Source organism: Lytechinus pictus, chromosome 2 (genome assembly GCF_037042905.1).
Source record: "Lytechinus pictus isolate F3 Inbred chromosome 2, Lp3.0, whole genome shotgun sequence".
NCBI lineage: Eukaryota > Metazoa > Echinodermata > Echinoidea > Temnopleuroida > Toxopneustidae > Lytechinus > Lytechinus pictus.
This window is the reverse complement of record NC_087246.1, coordinates 7,062,544-7,080,281: the sequence shown is the minus strand read 5'-3', so window position 1 is coordinate 7,080,281 and position 17,738 is coordinate 7,062,544. Positions and strand designations below refer to the sequence as shown.

General features: G+C 36.5%; 1 protein-coding gene across 2 annotated transcripts; it reads left to right on the top strand.

The window, feature by feature from the left end:
* Nucleotides 1–515: 515 nt before the first annotated feature.
* LOC129254922 (phosphatidylserine decarboxylase proenzyme, mitochondrial-like) lies at nucleotides 516–15,436 on the top strand. Of its 2 annotated transcripts, XR_010295414.1 has the most exons (7): nucleotides 516–1,527; nucleotides 4,813–5,049; nucleotides 8,636–8,779; nucleotides 9,218–9,362; nucleotides 10,026–10,186; nucleotides 10,832–14,455; nucleotides 15,084–15,436. XR_010295414.1 is itself a non-coding variant. In XM_054893463.2 (6 exons), the coding sequence occupies exons 1-6, from the start codon at nucleotides 1,171–1,173 to the stop codon at nucleotides 11,069–11,071; spliced, it is 1,284 nt and encodes a 427-aa protein (XP_054749438.1). In that variant the 5' UTR covers nucleotides 516–1,170; the 3' UTR covers nucleotides 11,072–15,436. The 2 variants fall into 2 exon arrangements, 1 of the variants encoding a protein (XP_054749438.1); XM_054893463.2 differs by having other exon boundaries at nucleotides 10,832–15,436.
* Nucleotides 15,437–17,738: the final 2,302 nt, after the last annotated feature.

Sequence of the window (17,738 nt, the reverse complement as noted above, 5' to 3'; positions counted from 1 at the left end):
AAAAAAAAATTCAAATCAACTTTTTGTTGGGCGGACTTGTCCTTTAAAAATCCTTTTCATATGATTTGACCGGGAAACTTTGGCTCTTGCCCCTCCCCCACCCCCTGTTACGCCCCTGGGAACACGACCCCCCCCCCCCCCCCATCTCCGAAAAGTGGGGGATAAATATATCGGGTCCCCCAAGGTTTTACACGTGTTTTGGCTGTCCGCTATCTATCGAACCATTCTCCAGTCTTTAGTCTGCATTGTGGAACAATTAGCCCCCGACATTTAATTAGTCGGACATATGATATTTCAAATTGATAAGTTCAAGTTCTTGTTCTAAAAACTATCATTATTTTATTTAAACTCTGGAAACTTATGTCTCAATTTTGTTATATAGATTTAATTTCGGGAGTAAAATTAGGTATATCCCATTATTCCTATAGAAATACATTACATCTCTATGGTATATATGTACATCCAAATATGTCGGTTTGGATTTCAGACTATTATCGATCTTCCATATCGAGCTCATATGAGGTGATTTCCGAAGAGGTCAAACGGTTGCGAGTGCTGGTGCTAGCCTTTTCCCTGGTATTTATTTTTTTGTGAAAAAAGCTAGCGACTTGTTGAAAGTATTTTTAACAGTCCTTAACTTTGCCTTTTTATATCAATACTCAGACTTTATATTTTTGAACTACTGACGTAAAAAAAAGTGACTTAATTGTGTAGGTTGTTCAAATTGTTCATTTATTGATTGGTGAATGTTTGTGACTTCTTGAAAAAGAATACGTAGAATAACCCTAGAAATGGCGCATGCGCCCTTATTCAAGTCTTCCCGTCCGGGAATTGAGAGGGTAAGCAGTGTCCTACGTCGATCCGTCTTTAAATGTCATATTTTCCTTTTCATTGGCATTTTTATAAACACGAATAGGTACCTAAAGGAAAAGCAATAGTCATGGAATACATGTGGTATATTCTTTTTATCATTAGTTTGTGATTTTCCACGAAAATTGCATGAAAAGTTACCTCTTCAGTGACAGTCTCCGACTCCGTCCGAACCCGGCTCCTCGTGTAAAAAAGTAGGCGCGGTCGCTAGGCTTCAAATATACCGGTGTGTGTGGAAGTGGAACCTGACTTGGAAATTGAATTGAACTAAGGCGAAGGGGAGAAAAGGACTTTTTCAAGATGGAAGTTCTTGTTCTTCTCGGACATATTCCGGCATTCCTGAGCATATTCCTGACTGTACAGACATGGTATTTCATCTATGTTAATTTTCTACCTTTCGTTGGACAGTTACCATACCTAAAACGGGTGAATCCATACAAAGCTTGTCTACGAATCGGATACATTTTGTTGCCATGGTGTGAATTTTTGGACGTTAAGATTCGAGTCCCGGAGTCGGCAGAAGATGAAGATATTGATTTGGGAGACAGTGAGGAGTCACAAAAATCTTCAAGTTTCAATAATGAGGCCAAGGATAATTTAATAGACAGTGACTTTGATTATGCAGAGGAGCAATTTACGGCTTACAGGAATTTCTTTGTGAGTGATTTTGTTAGATTTTAAAATCTATGTTGTTGTTGTTGTTAAAATCTAGACCCCGATTCTAAATCTAAGAAGAGAATTTAAAATATTTATGAAAGGGGAAGGTCACCCTGATTAGAAGATGGTTTAAATCTAAATAATAGCAGAAAATAGAGAAAATTATATGCCCAAGGTGAAACTGAAATGAAGGTTTGATGAAATTGTAGCAAAAAATTAGACCAAAAGCTTCAGTCTCTGTATGTTAGTTGTTCCGCTAAACTACGTTGGCTCCACTCACCAAATGCAGAGACCAAAGTTCTAACTCGATCTGTACAGGGGACTCATTGGCCATATGTTTATGTATTTATTAAGTTTGGATAAAACAGGGAAGTGAAGTTGCACGACAGCCGAAATAAGTCACTGTTTTTTTCCCCTTTTAAGTTTATTTTTCCCTGTTATGGTGCATTTCAGGCCAAAACGGAATAATAATCTTTATTTTGGTACTGTTCTTTAACTTCTTTTTATATATTTTTATGAAATACAGACAAAAATCGACGAGCCCCGTCGGGGGGATTTTGCATTGTTAACCCCCTAATGGTGGCTGCATGATAGCGAGCCGTCTGTGTACGAGGAGAAATTAAAAAACATTAAAAATGTTGAAAAACTCGAAACAGACGGCTGCCAACTGTCTACCAAAGAATATGCTTACGTTAAGAGGTCTAATACAGAATAAAAATTGACAGTGACTTTATTTGTATGTATCATCAGACGCATATACATGTATCATCAGATGCATCATAAGAAGAATACTTCATTGGAATGTAGATCTACATGCACATGTAGGTCTAGATCTAAATAGGGGGGGGGGCTGCTTTGCACATGATGTCACAAATTAAGTTAAAAATTCATAGCTACTTGTATCTTATTCTTTGATGGATTTTCATCAAACCACCACCAATTCCCCTTTGGGCCTATTAAATTGTAAGTTATTCAAACTAAAGTAGGACATAGAGATAAAATAAACGTCTTTTCTTGAATTTTTCCCCATTAAAGTTAGCCAATGTTGTTCAGCGGAACAGCCGATTGTATGGTAAGGGTCCTAAAGCTATATGCACCACTCATTGCCGATAAATTTCAGTGGCAAAATGTACACTTGATGTACATGTATGGAGCTGTGACTGCAGTGTGACAAAGAATTCCTGTTCAGATTTCTGCATACATTGTACATGTAGGCTGTTATCACAAAATGCAGAAATTAAAATTAAAGTTTTGGAGTTTAATTTTCCTACAAAAAATTTATCTATCAACATATTTTAGAGATTGAGGCACAGGAAATGTACAATTTCTTTGCATAATTTTAGGACCCCCTTCCGGTTCTGGTGGGGAAATCAGTAGGTGTTTGGAAAACACTAACAGAATTTTCATTTTTAGTGTGTATTGTGATATCTTTCTTCTTGGTAATTTTTAGAATATTTACCACAAATCTGTTCCAAATATTCAAATTGTTATAGTTTTTATCATTTGTGAAAGCTTTATTTTACTTTAAAAAATAGTGTATCTTGTCAATCATCTACATTGTATGCAACCCAACCAAAAAATTACTTTTTTTCTTTCCAGGGCTCTTTTTGGAGAAACTTAAAAATTTTCCAGGGCTACTTTTTCATTTTCCAGGGCTCTTTTTCCACTTTCCAGGGCTACAATTTCTGGAGCTATTTCGCGGCTTTTTTGCGTGTGTGTGTGTGAGGGTGTGTGTGTGTGTGCCACATTGAAGGGATGCTGGTCAGCAGTGCAGGGCAGGCTCTGCTTTAACAAGATGTACTGTACATGCGGTGCGTTCAACGCTAGCGGGCGTGTATATTTTGCTTATTACATGACGTCATCCAGCCACTGCCGAGAGCCAATTAATGAATGAAAATATAGTAAGCATGCGCAGTGCAAGCCTTCCATAGCCCCACACAGTATTCCACCAAAACAAGTGTGCAATACTCTATCACCTCGTACCAAAATCGACCTAGAATTTCACTTTCCTATAATTTATATGAATTATGAAAGGTATTCTCGGAGGATCTATTTTCTCACCGATACCGAACAGGTAAGCGAATTTCGATTACTTCTTGATTTTCGGTCAAAATCTTACGAATTAGCGTTGATATAGCATCGTGTTCGTTGGAGTTTGTAGAGTCTATCGCAACGTGTACAAAGTCAATTGATTTCCGGGTTTCGGAGCGTCGCGTGAATATGCATGAAATTGCCGAGTCTCGATAATTTTCGATCGATACTGAAGCGATCCGATCACGAACCAAGACCATTTCCCGCGTTGACAATGTGACCGGATATTGTTATCGCTATCGATACTTTCGCACGCAGTCCGAAGGAATTATTTTGGCGACCACGTAGTCATGACGTGATCTGCGCGATTGGCCAATCAGCGGTCTCCGATTCGCTGAGCCGAGACGGTCTATTCGTTGTACACAGTCTATGGACAATTTGCCACTGTGAAATATACAGTGTTGACGGGGGCGATTATGAGTTTTGCAGTCGCCCTCGTGTGAATGTTTTTAGCCCTTTTCCGGGGCTCTTTTTGGACTTTCCGGGGCGAATTCGCCCGCCGCCCCCGTGTAATTTTTTGGTTGATTGTATGTGTAGTCTGCTCTTTTCTCCATCATACTTGAGTATTAGTCTTGAGAATTACAGTGTTCATTATAAATTATGTCAGCTGAAACTTCAATTGACCTAATGAGTGAAGTGCAAATGTGCAATACACTGGGTGAACAACACCCTACTGGCTGCTCTTTTTAAATAGTGTAGATCTGTTTGTTTTACTGCATGAATTTACATATGTTTACAACCCTGTGTCGATATCTGAAAGTTTAACTACCCAATGCTAATTGATGCCCTTCCCTGTGTATGAAATTGAGCATTTCAAAATATTGCCAAAGTGTCCATTGTTCCCTTTGTGTTTTTGCTAGATCTATGTCATTTACTTAAGGAAGAAGTAAGCAATTTTAGACTCTGCAATGGGTGATTCCAAATATTTTACATCAGTGCAGCACCAAAAAAAAAAGATTTGTCTTGGGATTGGACAGTCTTACTTGGAGTTAAGGTCAATGTTCTGCCTGCTCAATCTATGTAAGGCAATCAAGATTGTGCTTCAATACTAACACCTGCACCAAACACCAATATACTAATTTGTATTGTGTCACTTTTCTTTAGACTAAATTTACCTTTCTATATAACTGTTGATTTGTTGTAGACAATTCAATGAAAATGATTTTCTTTTTTTAAACTCCTCTCCATCTCTAGGTCAATTTGTACCGCATCGTACCATTCCGATCATTATCCAGGTTATGGGGTCAAGTAAATAGTGTTGAGGTACCGCTCTTTCTTCGCGCTCCCATGTACGGTCTCTATGCACGACTTTTCAACTGTAACCTAAGTGAGGCACTTGTAGAAGATTTCAAGCAGTACAAGAATCTCCAAGAGTTTTTTATGCGAGAACTCAAGCCGGATGTAAGGCCAGTAGATGCACATCACACATTGGTGAGTACAGTAACTTTTAAAAGCCTAAGAAGCAGACAGCAGTGCATCTACATGTACACATGTTCATGTATGTTTTGTTGTTGTTTTTTATTCTTCTTAGTGTTAAATGATTCTGATATTCCGATCAGATTTGATATCCTGCATTCCCTGTAAGTAATTGGCCTACTAATTAAAGTTGATTACATTTGCTGAATGTGTTATACATGTAGTAGGGTCTATGTTCGTGGTCTATGAAGCTTACTTGTTCCACTTGCATATTAAGAGTTAGCCCCACTCAACTTTACTTGCTGAACTCGTTATTACATGTTTAATTATATGCAAGGAGCCCAACTTTAATATTAATATGATAATATCTCAATGACAAATTAATCATTTTGTGAAGAAATTGAGGAAACCTCTCCACAAGGCAGACAAAAAGGCGAAATAAAAATAACCATGATTCTTGTCACCCCCCTGTATCATTTAGGTCTCATCAAATATTTTTTAAATTAGGCCTACAGAAAATTATTCTTAAAAAGTATTGAAAATTATAATCCAATAGGGAACATAAATACTACTTGAGCTCTACATAAATTGAATTTTATTTGCTGCCAATATTACTGATGTACATGTTAAGTACTACATGTATTATAAAAAGTAGTAATCTAAATAGATGTGTGTATTCTGGGCATGTGTAACTCGAGTCTTAATAATATACCAACATAAAGGTCTACGTGAATATAAATGTTGGCCAATGTTTACCCCCTTCTTATGTTTTATATGTAGATGGAATGAAACATTGGATTGATAAAAGTCTCATATGATGGCCCTCAAAAAAAATTAGAAATGATTCAAATATCCCTCTTCAGGAAATGCATTTTTGTCTCGCCCACCAGAGGTGAAGGCGAGACTTAGGGATCCAAATGTCGTCTGTCGTCCGTCCGTCACAACCCTAATGACACATAACTCCACAACCGTAAGTCGCTTTTCAACTAAACTTGGATGGTAGATGGACTTGGGGGACCTGCATGTTATGCTGCAGTCGGAGGTCACATGGTAAGGTCAAAGGTCATTTTCAGGTCAACGTTAAAGTTTACATGCAAGACTCTCTTATGACACCTAACTCCGCAACCGTAAGTCACTTTTCAACCAAACTTGGATGGTAGATGGACTAAGGGGACTTGTATCTTCTGCTGCAGTCAGAGGTCACATGGTAAGGTCAAAGGTCATTTTCAGGTCAACATTAAAGTTTACATGCAAGACTCTCTTTTAATATGACACCTAACTCCGCAACGTAAGTCACTTTTCAACCAAACTTGGATGGTAGATGGACTTGGGGGACCTGCATGTTAGGCTGCAGTTGGAGGTCACATGGTAAGGTCAAAGGTCATTTTCAGGTCAACGTTAAAGTTTACATGCAAGACTCTTATGACACCTAACTCCGCAACAGTAAGTCACTTTTCAACCAAACTTGGGTGGTAGATGGACTTGTGGGACGTGCATCTTTTGCTGCAATCGGAGGTCACATGGTAAGGTCAAAGGTCATTTTCAGGTAAACGTTAAAGTTTACATGCAAGACTTTCTTATGACACCTAACTCCGCAACCGTATGTCACTTTTCAACCAAACTTGGATGGTAGATGTACTTAGGCAACCTGCTTGTTAGGCTGCAGTCGGAGGTCACATGGTAAGGTCAAAGGTCATTTTCAGGTCAACTTTAAAGTTTACGTGCAAAGCTTTTATGACAAGTGTTATTCCATCCCAGTCATTTCACAATGAAGTTTCGATACAAGTCTGTTGCGTGCCCTCGCAAATCACGATATTTCTGGTTATTTTCATAAGTGGGCGAGACACAAAATCACTTTTGCCTTGTTTTTAATTGACATGATAAATGATTTGTAACTAGTTTGATATCCTATTATAATTGAATGACATTGTGCACTCTAAAGTTTGTGCAAGTGTCACTTACATTTGTGCATGTTTGTCAACTCGCTAGAGATCAAAACTTGGAGAAAGCCTTCTTCCCTTTTTGAAAGCATCCTTGCATGTAGCTTATGTGTATCAGTAATTGTGTATTTTGCAAATTTCTAGCAAGGCTTTATGAACCACCATAAATTTATAACTTCCATGTAAAAAATCATGTAATAAATTTGATTCAATCTCAATTTGAGTTGTGTAATTGCAAACTCATCGCTCGTGTGACTTCATAAAGTATAATGTAAATGTGGACTTTGATGTTGATTTGAAAGTTGAAACCCTCTTTTAAATATTATTTACATAATTATATAAAAATTAACCTACAGGTGACATTCACATTCAGTGCTTGATCAATGCACCCCAAGGTTCGTCATGCCTTGTTTGAGTAAGGTCATGTGTTTTTTTTCTTCTTTTTTTTGCCTCCTTCAATTATGAATGAATACTACTTGACACAGAATCACATAGGATCTAGTGAAGAATGTTTGAAGGACTAATTTGTTATCATTTTGCAAGTGTACATTTACCACTGTTTTTTTTTAACTCTTTGTTTTAAGCCACAACCAACCCAGACCTAGCAGCTAATCAGGAGCAATGATAACAGATCATGGTTTAATAAGATTAGGTTTTTAATAGAAAATGCCTTTTCCCCTGTTTAACAATTATAGTATGCGAATACCTGAACATGAAAACACAAATCTGCATCTACAGGAGAAAGACAGAAATTTCATGACTAAATACAAGACTAGTAAAGCATGGATGAAATATTACTTTCTGTAGAATGGGTGTTGACTTGTATCACAGTCAACTCAATTCAGAGGATGCCATTTATTCGTACTATTTGCTTCGTTGTTCATTTGTAGTTGGGATTTCAATGCTTCCTTTAATTGACCCCGCATCTCCAATAAAAAACGGACAGGCATACATGTACATTGTACATACATGTATATATGCATACAATGTTACATGTAGATACTCTGCTTGTATGGCAAAGCCTTTCAAGATGAGCATATTTCACCTGGATATATTTATCCTGCCACTTTGATTTTTTTGCACTTCAGGTTATTATTTTTTTTCATAGAAGTTAGGATTCTTATGACACAGACTAAGAAATTATCACTGGTTCTGCATATAGATACTATTAGCCAGTCTTGAGTTTACACATTTCTATTTTTGCAGGCTTGTTAAATTTCTGCATTTCCGTTACACATGTTAGAATGTTCTGCCTCTTGCAATATTTCTTTGTTTAGCACCACTGTGGAATACAATAAGCCTCATTTCCATGTTTTATTGTGTCAATATTGATTGATTCTTCTAGAAAGTGACTGGTCAAAAACAAAATCGCATCAGCTGATTTATTTACATTTTGCAGAGCATTTCAGATTATGTTTTCTCTATATGATGTAATTTTGAGAGGATGCAAACAGCTTTCGATACTTTGAATAATTACTGCCAGCATTTATATGTAATTGTGGGGACAGCGGAAACTAGAAAAATCTGAAAACAACAACGGACAACCGTTACCCACTTCCTAAAAATGTTTGTCACATGTGAACAGAAGTTTGGAAAAATTTCTCCTTGATTTTTGAAGACCCCACTTATTTGTATGTTTTTTTTTTCATTACCCCATTCAGGTGAGCCCTTGTGATGGTAGGGTCCTCCACTTTGGTAAAGTAGAGAAGAGCAAGCTAGAGCAAGTCAAAGGAGTCACCTACTCTCTCAAAGAATTCTTAGGACCAAGGTCTACAATCACAGATGCTGTAGATGGCAAGTATGAGGTATAAATGAAAGCATTTCCTTCTTTGGTGATCAGTACCATGCTTGACTAGAATAACAATTTAGAGTGCAGGTGATGCATTTAGTAAGGTTAGATTGGAAGTATGTCCAGGGTGATTTTGTCTTGATGAAGATATTGACTAGTCCTTTGCAAGAACATTTTAAAAAGCAATTGTCATGTCTAAAATTCAATTTATATTATATTGCATTTTTATTGGAAAGTGAGAAAATATAAATAACGAAGAATCACATAGCAAAGCACACAATCTATACAAGTAGAGATGTATACAAATAGAAATAAATACCAGGATATTACAAGTTCATGTTGTAGTTTCAGTTTTCTAGTATTTGTATAAAATACCCTTTAGTTCCTCTTTCTTGTTATGGAACCCATATGCTACAGTGATAGTAAATCCTTGTTTTTTCCTCTACTTTGTTAGGTATCTGATGAGGACTATCATTCTTCTCTATGTCAGAAAGAGGGCACTAGTCTTTATCATTGTGTGATTTACCTAGCACCAGGTGACTACCATAGGTTCCATTCACCAACCAACTGGACTGCACATCATAGAAGACACTTTCCAGGTATATTACTATCAAGAAGGCCTCTCTCTAATTCTCCCTAACCACTATGTTAGAATTACTGTCAGTAATATCGCACAATAAGTCAGCTGGGTTCAACCCTTGGCAATATATGCATGTATATCTTTTCCACTGCATGTGCTGTATATGTATGTACGCACATGAAATACATGTACACTCAAGTAGTAGTGGAATTGTCCTGGAATTGATGTAGCTTGAACTCGCCATCTTTTTTGGCATTTGGTTTTCAACATTACCCCTAAGACAAATTAGGATTCGTTTGAGTCTGTTCTTGTGCCAATTTTGGTGAGTTAACTGCTTTAGTACCCTTTACAATGACTCCTGACTGAAACTCCCTTACTTTCAGTTCGTTGTCCAAATGTCATTGCATGAAAGCTGAAGTGCAGGTTACATTGTATGTTGCCTAAAGTATTGGGATCAATAGGTGTAAAGTGTGTAGCTTGAACTGTATGGATTTGGATGATGTTTACATCTACAGCTTGAGTTCATTGATCCAGTGGACATACTATATCCTTTTCTTGTTGTACTGCTTGAGTAAGCACCTTGATGTGATTATACCAAAATAGTTAATGACTGTCCTCATATTCCTAGAGTTAATTGTACTGTCAGGAGTACTAACTGATGTAATGTTGTGTCTTTTTGCAGGTGAACTGTTGTCTGTTAATCCTGGTATTGCTAGATGGGTAAGAGGTCTATTCAACTACAATGAGAGGGTGTGTATCACCGGAGAGTGGCAATATGGCTTTTTCTCCCTGACTGCCGTTGGCGCCACCAATGTAGGATCAATTGCATTTTACTGTGATCAGGTATGACTTCATTTAAACCAAGGCTCTGAATCCCTACCTTAATGATTATTTTAGTATGAACCAGGGTGGTGCTTCAAAAAGCTGTTCAATGACTTTACATGTGACTAGTGACCCTTTCTTGTGCTAAATGATATATCCCTATGTAACTGACTTTGCACCTAAGAACATGTTCCAGTCATGCATACAGTCTTGCATTTACTTTATGAAACACCCACCAGATATTCTAGTCAATCACATTCTTAATCATTTTCATTCCCAAGAGCTACATTTAAAAGATTTTGTAGGTTTGAAATGAGTGTTAAAATCATCTTAATGCAAACTTTAATACCTGTCAAAATTAGATTAAGGTTTGTCTGAAATTCACTCCCATGATATAAATTGGAAAAAAATGGGCTCTGGCTGAACAGAACAAGTCACCAGTCTTGCATCATGTGTAACTTACAAATAATTTTATGAAATGCTGATGAAATTGAAACGTTCAGTCGATCACTTCACTTTTGTGAAAAATGGAGTGTTGGATGATATATACCAATTTAATACACATAGGTAGAGAAATCACATACTTCAGAATATGTCTCGTCCAAACTTCTAAAGAGTGTATGCTGTGTAACATACAAATTATCATCTACTTTTGTCCATCCTCAGGAGTTGTGCACGAACCTCACAGGGAAGTACAAACCTGGGATCTACTTTGACAAGAGTTTGACGTCATGTCATAAAGAGAGCATTGGTCAAGACGGTGTGGTAATGACCAAAGGAACTGGTATAGGTACCTTCAACCTAGGTTCAACTATTGTGCTTGTCTTTGAGGCACCAAAAGACTTTGAGTTTGTATTCAATAGCGGAGATAAGATCAGGTTAGGAGAGAGACTAGGATCACTCTGAGGGCAATCTAACCTTTCTTCAAGGAAAGGTCTAAACAGAACAGTGCTCTTATACTCCATCATCACAGCGGATCCTGCACTTGACCTGATGACCACTGAATTCTGTAATCCCCATATGTTTTGTATAAGGACTTGCTGGTTCCAGTATGCAACAGGCTAAAGTCTTCAGCTTGAATCTTTAGAAGAAAGGTTCACAAAGGAACTGCTGCCAAATGGGTTAGCTGGTAGATTTCTATTTCTTTATGATATGTATATAGGAGATGCTATTTGAAGGATTGGTGAAAAGAGATCAATGCGAGGAAATGTAAAGATTATTTTTTATCAGAAATGGAATTTACTGGGCAATTCCATAAAATAATCAAACTTTTTGTACATCCTACCCCCATTTTTCTCAAGTTTTACTTCACTTCATAAACTGACCAGTTCATGATCATTTGAGAGCATTACAGACTGTCCAAAGAACTAGAAATCAGAGACAGAAAATTACATGATGGTCCCACAAACATGGGGTCGGACGTACATATTTTATGAAATTGCCCTACCGTATGTTGTAAGTGATTCTATGTGATTTCTTATTTGTGAAATTGTTAAAGAGAAATGCTAAATAAATGTTTGTTCTGTCTGGATTCCTTTTGTTTTATCTGGGCTTCTAAGGTATTCCAAACTGCAGTATTATCCTATTCAGGACAAAAATCCTTTTTTTGTTTGTTAATGCTTGGCACAAAGACTTATGATAAAAAGCCCTACCAAGTACTCTACATCACACAAATGATCTTAAATTCTAAACATGATATGGACATTTTGAATGCGTGAGTATCATGTTAGATGGAGATAAGCACTGAAATCCCTTAATTGGTAATAGACTGGAAATGAACAATTAGCTTTGCATATCCTTGAGGAGAGGTGATAAAGTCTGCCAGTTTTTAATGTCAGTTGATAAAGTCCTGAACTGGGCGTTTTGGCATGTGTAATCCAAGCCACGTGGGGAAGTTACAAATTGATGCAGACGTTTGTGGTTCAAGCCCTGGTCACGTCTATCAGATGGTGATATAAATAATCATCTGATTTGTGCACTTCTGAAGAAAAAGAAAAGCTATTCCACATAATATATTTGTAGTTTGGAATAGCCATTTTCCTTGCCAAATCTCATGGTTGTACATATTAATGTAAAGAAAAATTACTATCACCTCTTTAAATAAAGATTACCAAAAGAGGTAGCAATGCTGTGAAAGCCATATCATTTGGTTCCTGACTAGTTTACATTGGTTGGTGGATTGAAAATATAGAATACTTCATTATGACAAGCTCTCTCTGCTTTGTCATTTTAATTCCAGTGAATTTACCATCTACGCTGATTCTTCATTATGTAATGCCCATTGTTCCTTTTTCCAGCAGTATCTAAACAGTTAATTGCTGACATATTTTGTTGTTTGACCTTAAATTTTTTTACATGATATGCACTTCATCAAATGTCTGAGCTGCATCTTTTGGAATTCCCGAAGTGTCTTTTCAGCATGATGACACTCCATTATAGACTTAAAATGGGGCTACAAGGAAGATGTTGAGACTTTTTACAGGAATCCAGTTATGAAGTCATTTCAGCTCCATTGTCTTCTCTATCAAGAATAACGATGAAAAAAAAATGTTCTGGGATTTTTTTTTCTCAAAGTAGACCAGGGGTTCTCAATTAGTTTTGTTGAAGATAAGTGCCATATTTGGAAGTCTTTACTGCGCTACTATCCATCAAGTATAGCGAGCAAAGCATTACATTGTATAGTGGCTTCAGCAGAACCCCACCCAAAATTTGTCAATATGATACCTGTTAATTGTCCCAAAATTGCTACTTTTAACATAAGTAATATTGATACAAATTTATGTATGAATAAATATGAAATATATTTATTTTTCATAGCGGTATCCATGTGTCATTTTGCAAGGCCTGATACGCCATCAGTGGTCCGGTAATCGCGAAGTGAAAATTTCTGAATTAGACCAAATCGTTAAGAAACCAAGACGTAGTGGCAATTATTCCGTAAGGTATTTGACCACCTTAGCTGGTATTGAAACAATTAATCCTTAGTTGAAAGTAATTTGCATTAGTATGTGAGACAACCTGGCAATTGAACAAACTGGTATTACACCAAATTATATTAGACTAAATAACTATAATTTCCCTGCATCATTAATAAAGGGTGACTGGGATGTACAGAAACAAAATAGATCAAATAGTTAGCATTCGTCTGATCTGTTTGACTTTATTTGATCAAATCAACTCTGCTTATGTATGTACATTCAATGGTAAGACTGTATATGGCAAGTAAAAAACATTGATTGTGAAGAGTTGAAAGTATTATTTACTCACATTGAAAAAAAGATGCTTGTTCTCTTGCATTTAAAAGGGTCTTTATTGCTGAATATATTTTATATTTAATAATTCATGTGTCAGATGCTAAAGCATCACCATTCTTATTAAGTTTGACTGTTAATTGAATGCAAATGTTCTTCTGCTCTCTATTATATCATTAAACAATTGAGATTGACCAAGTCATATATTGAATATTATAGCAAACAAACTGAATTGATATAAAATATACTGTCTTCAATATGTTTGGCTTTTTTTCGGAAATGTTTGTTAATAAAATTCTAGAAATAAGAACGAAATTACATGTATAGAAAAAGGTGAACAATCTCTGTACTATTTTGTCAGTACTGGGGCCCGTTGCAGAAAGAGTTGCGATCAAACGCAACTCAAATCTTGTGCAACTAGATTTTCTGCCAATGAAGCACTCGTATTTGGGACTTGCGCTTGATATTTTGACTTGCGTTTAAACGCAACTTTTTCTGCAATGATCCTTGTACTTAGCAAGAGATCAATGTCCAGAAGTGAATATCTTGGGTTTCTTCCACAAAGAGTCGAGTGCAATTTAGTCATGCAAAGCACCAATGTGGTGATATATTGATGGTTAACTGTACCCAACTGGGAATTATAATGCGACTTGACTCTTTATGACTTCCTTCTACCCCTATAGATCATTGTAGACTAGACAGAATAATTCAGGCGTTAATTAATCAAGGAAATGATCTTAGTACCACATCCTGCAAATATCTATAGCAATCATGGTATAGTCACTATAATTAACCTTTGTTGTGGTCTAGTGGTTGATTGTTGTCTTTCAATCGAGGGACGTAGGTTCAATTCTAAGCCATGGCATGTTTTCTGTCTGCAAGAAATTTAGTCACATTGTGCTGTACTCAACCCAGTTGAGGTGAATGGGTACCTGGTAGGAAATTTATAACTTGGCATGCAGTGCGGGTAACAGCTGCTTTGCCAAAGCCAGGGTAATTCTGGATTCGTGATAGTGCTTAGAGACTTCTGATAAAGAAAGCACTATACAGTGCGTCCCACAAAAAACGAAACCGAGATTTATCGATGATTTATCATAACTTAATCACAAATACAATAGACAAATGACCTACCATTGTAAAGCTTAGAATCTCTTCTTTCATCTGGAATTACTTAGATTATTTCTCATTCACGCATGAGTAATAAAAATTAAGAGGTTCTACAGGCTAGCGTTCAAACTCACTTGACAATCCGTTTTGTTGACGATCAGCCATGCATAAAGTCTTTTGTTAACCATGCGATAGCTTCTGTGGGAAACCGGTGAAAACAGTTTATTTAATGAAATTATGGAAATGCAAGCATTGTTTCAAGGGAACATAACTTTTTTACTTCTTGACCATTTTTTGTGATTGAGGTATCAAATAAAAGCAGATATTGAACTTTTTAGGCATGTGATTTTCTTTTTGAAATTCAGATACCCCCCGCCAAATGAGTTTTTGGTATCCTTTCTTCAAATTGTTTTGCTCACTCATGCGTGAATGAGGAATAATCTAAGTAATATCAGATGAAAGAGGAGATTCTAAGCTTTACATTGGTAGGTCATTTGTCTATTGTATTTGTGATTAAGTTATGATAAATCATCGCTTAATCTCGGTTTCGTTTTTTGTAGGACGCACTGTATAAGCAATTATTATTATTTATTTGGCGTTGGGGGTGTATTCATCATAATGTTTAACATCTGTAGATGTTGGTAGAGGTTGTATACTCTGCAATGCTTAACCTATGCTTAAAGCAAGTCAAATTTATTACCAACCCTGAATGTGGATTCCTGTCTGTTTCACACATTTGTTTGCTTTACTGAACGCTGTATTGAATGGGCAATTGTGATTATCTGTCCTTTTATTTCCTTTCTAGTTTTTGAATGAATTATTCCAATGTTGTATAAAGCCCAGTCCGTGGTCATAAAGAACTGTGATTTGCCATACAATGGAGCTAAATCAAATAAAGGAAAATGAAATAAAATTAATATCCTTTTTTTTCTTATGTTGTGAGTCTGTACCCTAGGTCTGTCTACCCTAATAGAGCAGGGTTATGTGGCACCATCACAGATTATCAAACATTTTAGAATTTCTTTGAGATCTAAAGCTAAATCATGCTGGTACCAAACCTAAAATTATAATCTCATACTTTACATGTATTTCTAAGATCACAAAAGTGAGTGTGTGGGATCAGTTCACTAATTCATACTGTACGTGTTACTTGTTGGGCGAATTATCATTAAATAAAAGGATGGCAGATGAGTTGTAGTTTCACTCAATGCACCTTCATGATTGGGTGGACTCTATTAATTGTGAAAGCAAAGAATGCTTGAACAGGTCTATCTTCCACATCCAATTCATCAACATTGTCCTCTGAAATTTTGTCAGTCCTGACAACTTTTGTTTTGAGTGGCTGAGAATTGCACTCAAATGTATATTATCCATGCATAGCCTACTGTATATACCACTGGCATCACGGAGGCTACAACGTCAATTTCGTTTTTTGGAGTTGCACGGGCCTAATTACAACTGGCAGGCAAAAGATCTTCAAGCCAACCCATTCTCAATTTTTAAATTTGATATTGCTGATTGACAAAAATCAATGAATATGACTGACAATCTAAGACTGATTCTAGGGAGGGAACCTCCTGAACTTCCTTTTTCCAAATTGGAAAGATATATCACCACTATGGAAAAATTATTTTTACTGGCTGAAGAATTAGGGCCATTTTACTCTCTCAAGTGATGAATATGATCCCGTCAGGTGTAGTCTTCATAAATGCCGATTTATCTTTTAAATGAGCAGGTCGAGGTACCCTTTTCTGGTCAGATATGGAATGTCAGACATAATATATCCTATCCACTGGTAGTAAACATTCAACCCTCGAATTTCCTCCTCATTTTTTATGAATTTTTTTTAAGTGCCACTTTAACACACGAGTCTATGGGAAATGAATTAGGCCTGTGATACCTTGGTCATGTTTACAAAGCGACAAGAGATGGCGCTAAACCTATTTCACGCATGGGTCGGAAGGGTTGACACGACCCTACTCTACTCAAACTTTTATTATTTCTTTCTAAAAGAACGACACGATATCAACTTTGAAGACATCATAAGCCTAAAATCATAAACAGAGTCATGAAAATTAATACATTTTGGATGTAGTTTTGAATTAAAGTCATCCTGTTCCACATTTTCCTGATATAAAAAAAATGTATAAAATCCCATGACTCTGTTTACGATTTTAGGCTGATGATGAGGTGTGAACCTTGAAATATGTTCCGTTAATTAAAATGTTAAGTTCTCTTAATTTTTGTTTGTCTTCAATGTTATTTCTTTTCCCCACATCCCCTTTATCTCTTTTTGATCAAGACGATCAATATTTTATCCGTGATTTTTCTGCCATCCTCATATCTAGGCCTGTGTAATGATAATGGTGGTGTTTTAAAAGTGCAAACTTTAATGATTTTTATTTATGATTCTACCCTTCCAGCAATGTATAATACGATAGTTACAAGGAGAAATCAACCTTCAACATGATGTTTGCATTATTTGAAATAAAAAACAATGGGGGAAACACCCGGAAAAAAAGACTACCTTGGTTGTCGATGTGTACGCGTGGTTGGTAATTATCAGTGCCTGTTATTGGAGAGCTGACAAAGCAACTAATAGGCAAAATTAGAATTGAAAGTCGCTTTCAATAAAACAATTTGGCCAAAATCTGTCCACAAAGTAATTGAGCTTTTCACATTTTAATTTTTGACGTCATACATGCACGCGGGAACACTTTAAGTTTTGAGGGGGTAAAAATATTTTCATCCACAATTTCCCGAATTGGCCGCTTAAAACTGATATTTTTTGTGGCCTTGACTGAGGGGCAGACCTGTGATGTTTTTAATACATCTTAGACTTATAATTCATACAAGCAAGATGAGGTTTCTTATAATGCCTAAATAAATAATGTGAGCTCAAATTCTTCATGTCTTTTCACCTAAAAAAATTTAGCATTTTTTTGTGCTTATGAACAAGATGCAAAACATTTCATGCGAGCGCAAAGCGCGAGCTGAATATTTGTAAATATTGGCATTAAAAGTGAATTTTTAAAGAACTGTTTGCAGTTATTCATGGAGAGGATACATATCTCCCCAATCAAATAATGCGAGCTTTTTTTTGGGTCATGAACAGGGTGCGTATTTCTTATAATACAGGGGGGGGGTACATTTGTCTTCCGTCACATACAGGTAAAGTGATTCGGTATAATTCAGGGATGTTCGGGGGAGTCCCT

Excerpts from the sequence above, each read along its gene's own strand:
- LOC129254922 (XM_054893463.2), top strand. The coding sequence starts at position 1,171 with ATGGAAGTTCTTGTTCTTCTCGGACATATTCCGGCATTCCTGAGCATA. Across the intron at positions 9,363-10,025 it reads TCATAGAAGACACTTTCCAG|GTGAACTGTTGTCTGTTAAT; the intron begins GTATATTACTAT and ends GTCTTTTTGCAG. Across the intron at positions 10,187-10,831 it reads TTGCATTTTACTGTGATCAG|GAGTTGTGCACGAACCTCAC; the intron begins GTATGACTTCAT and ends GTCCATCCTCAG.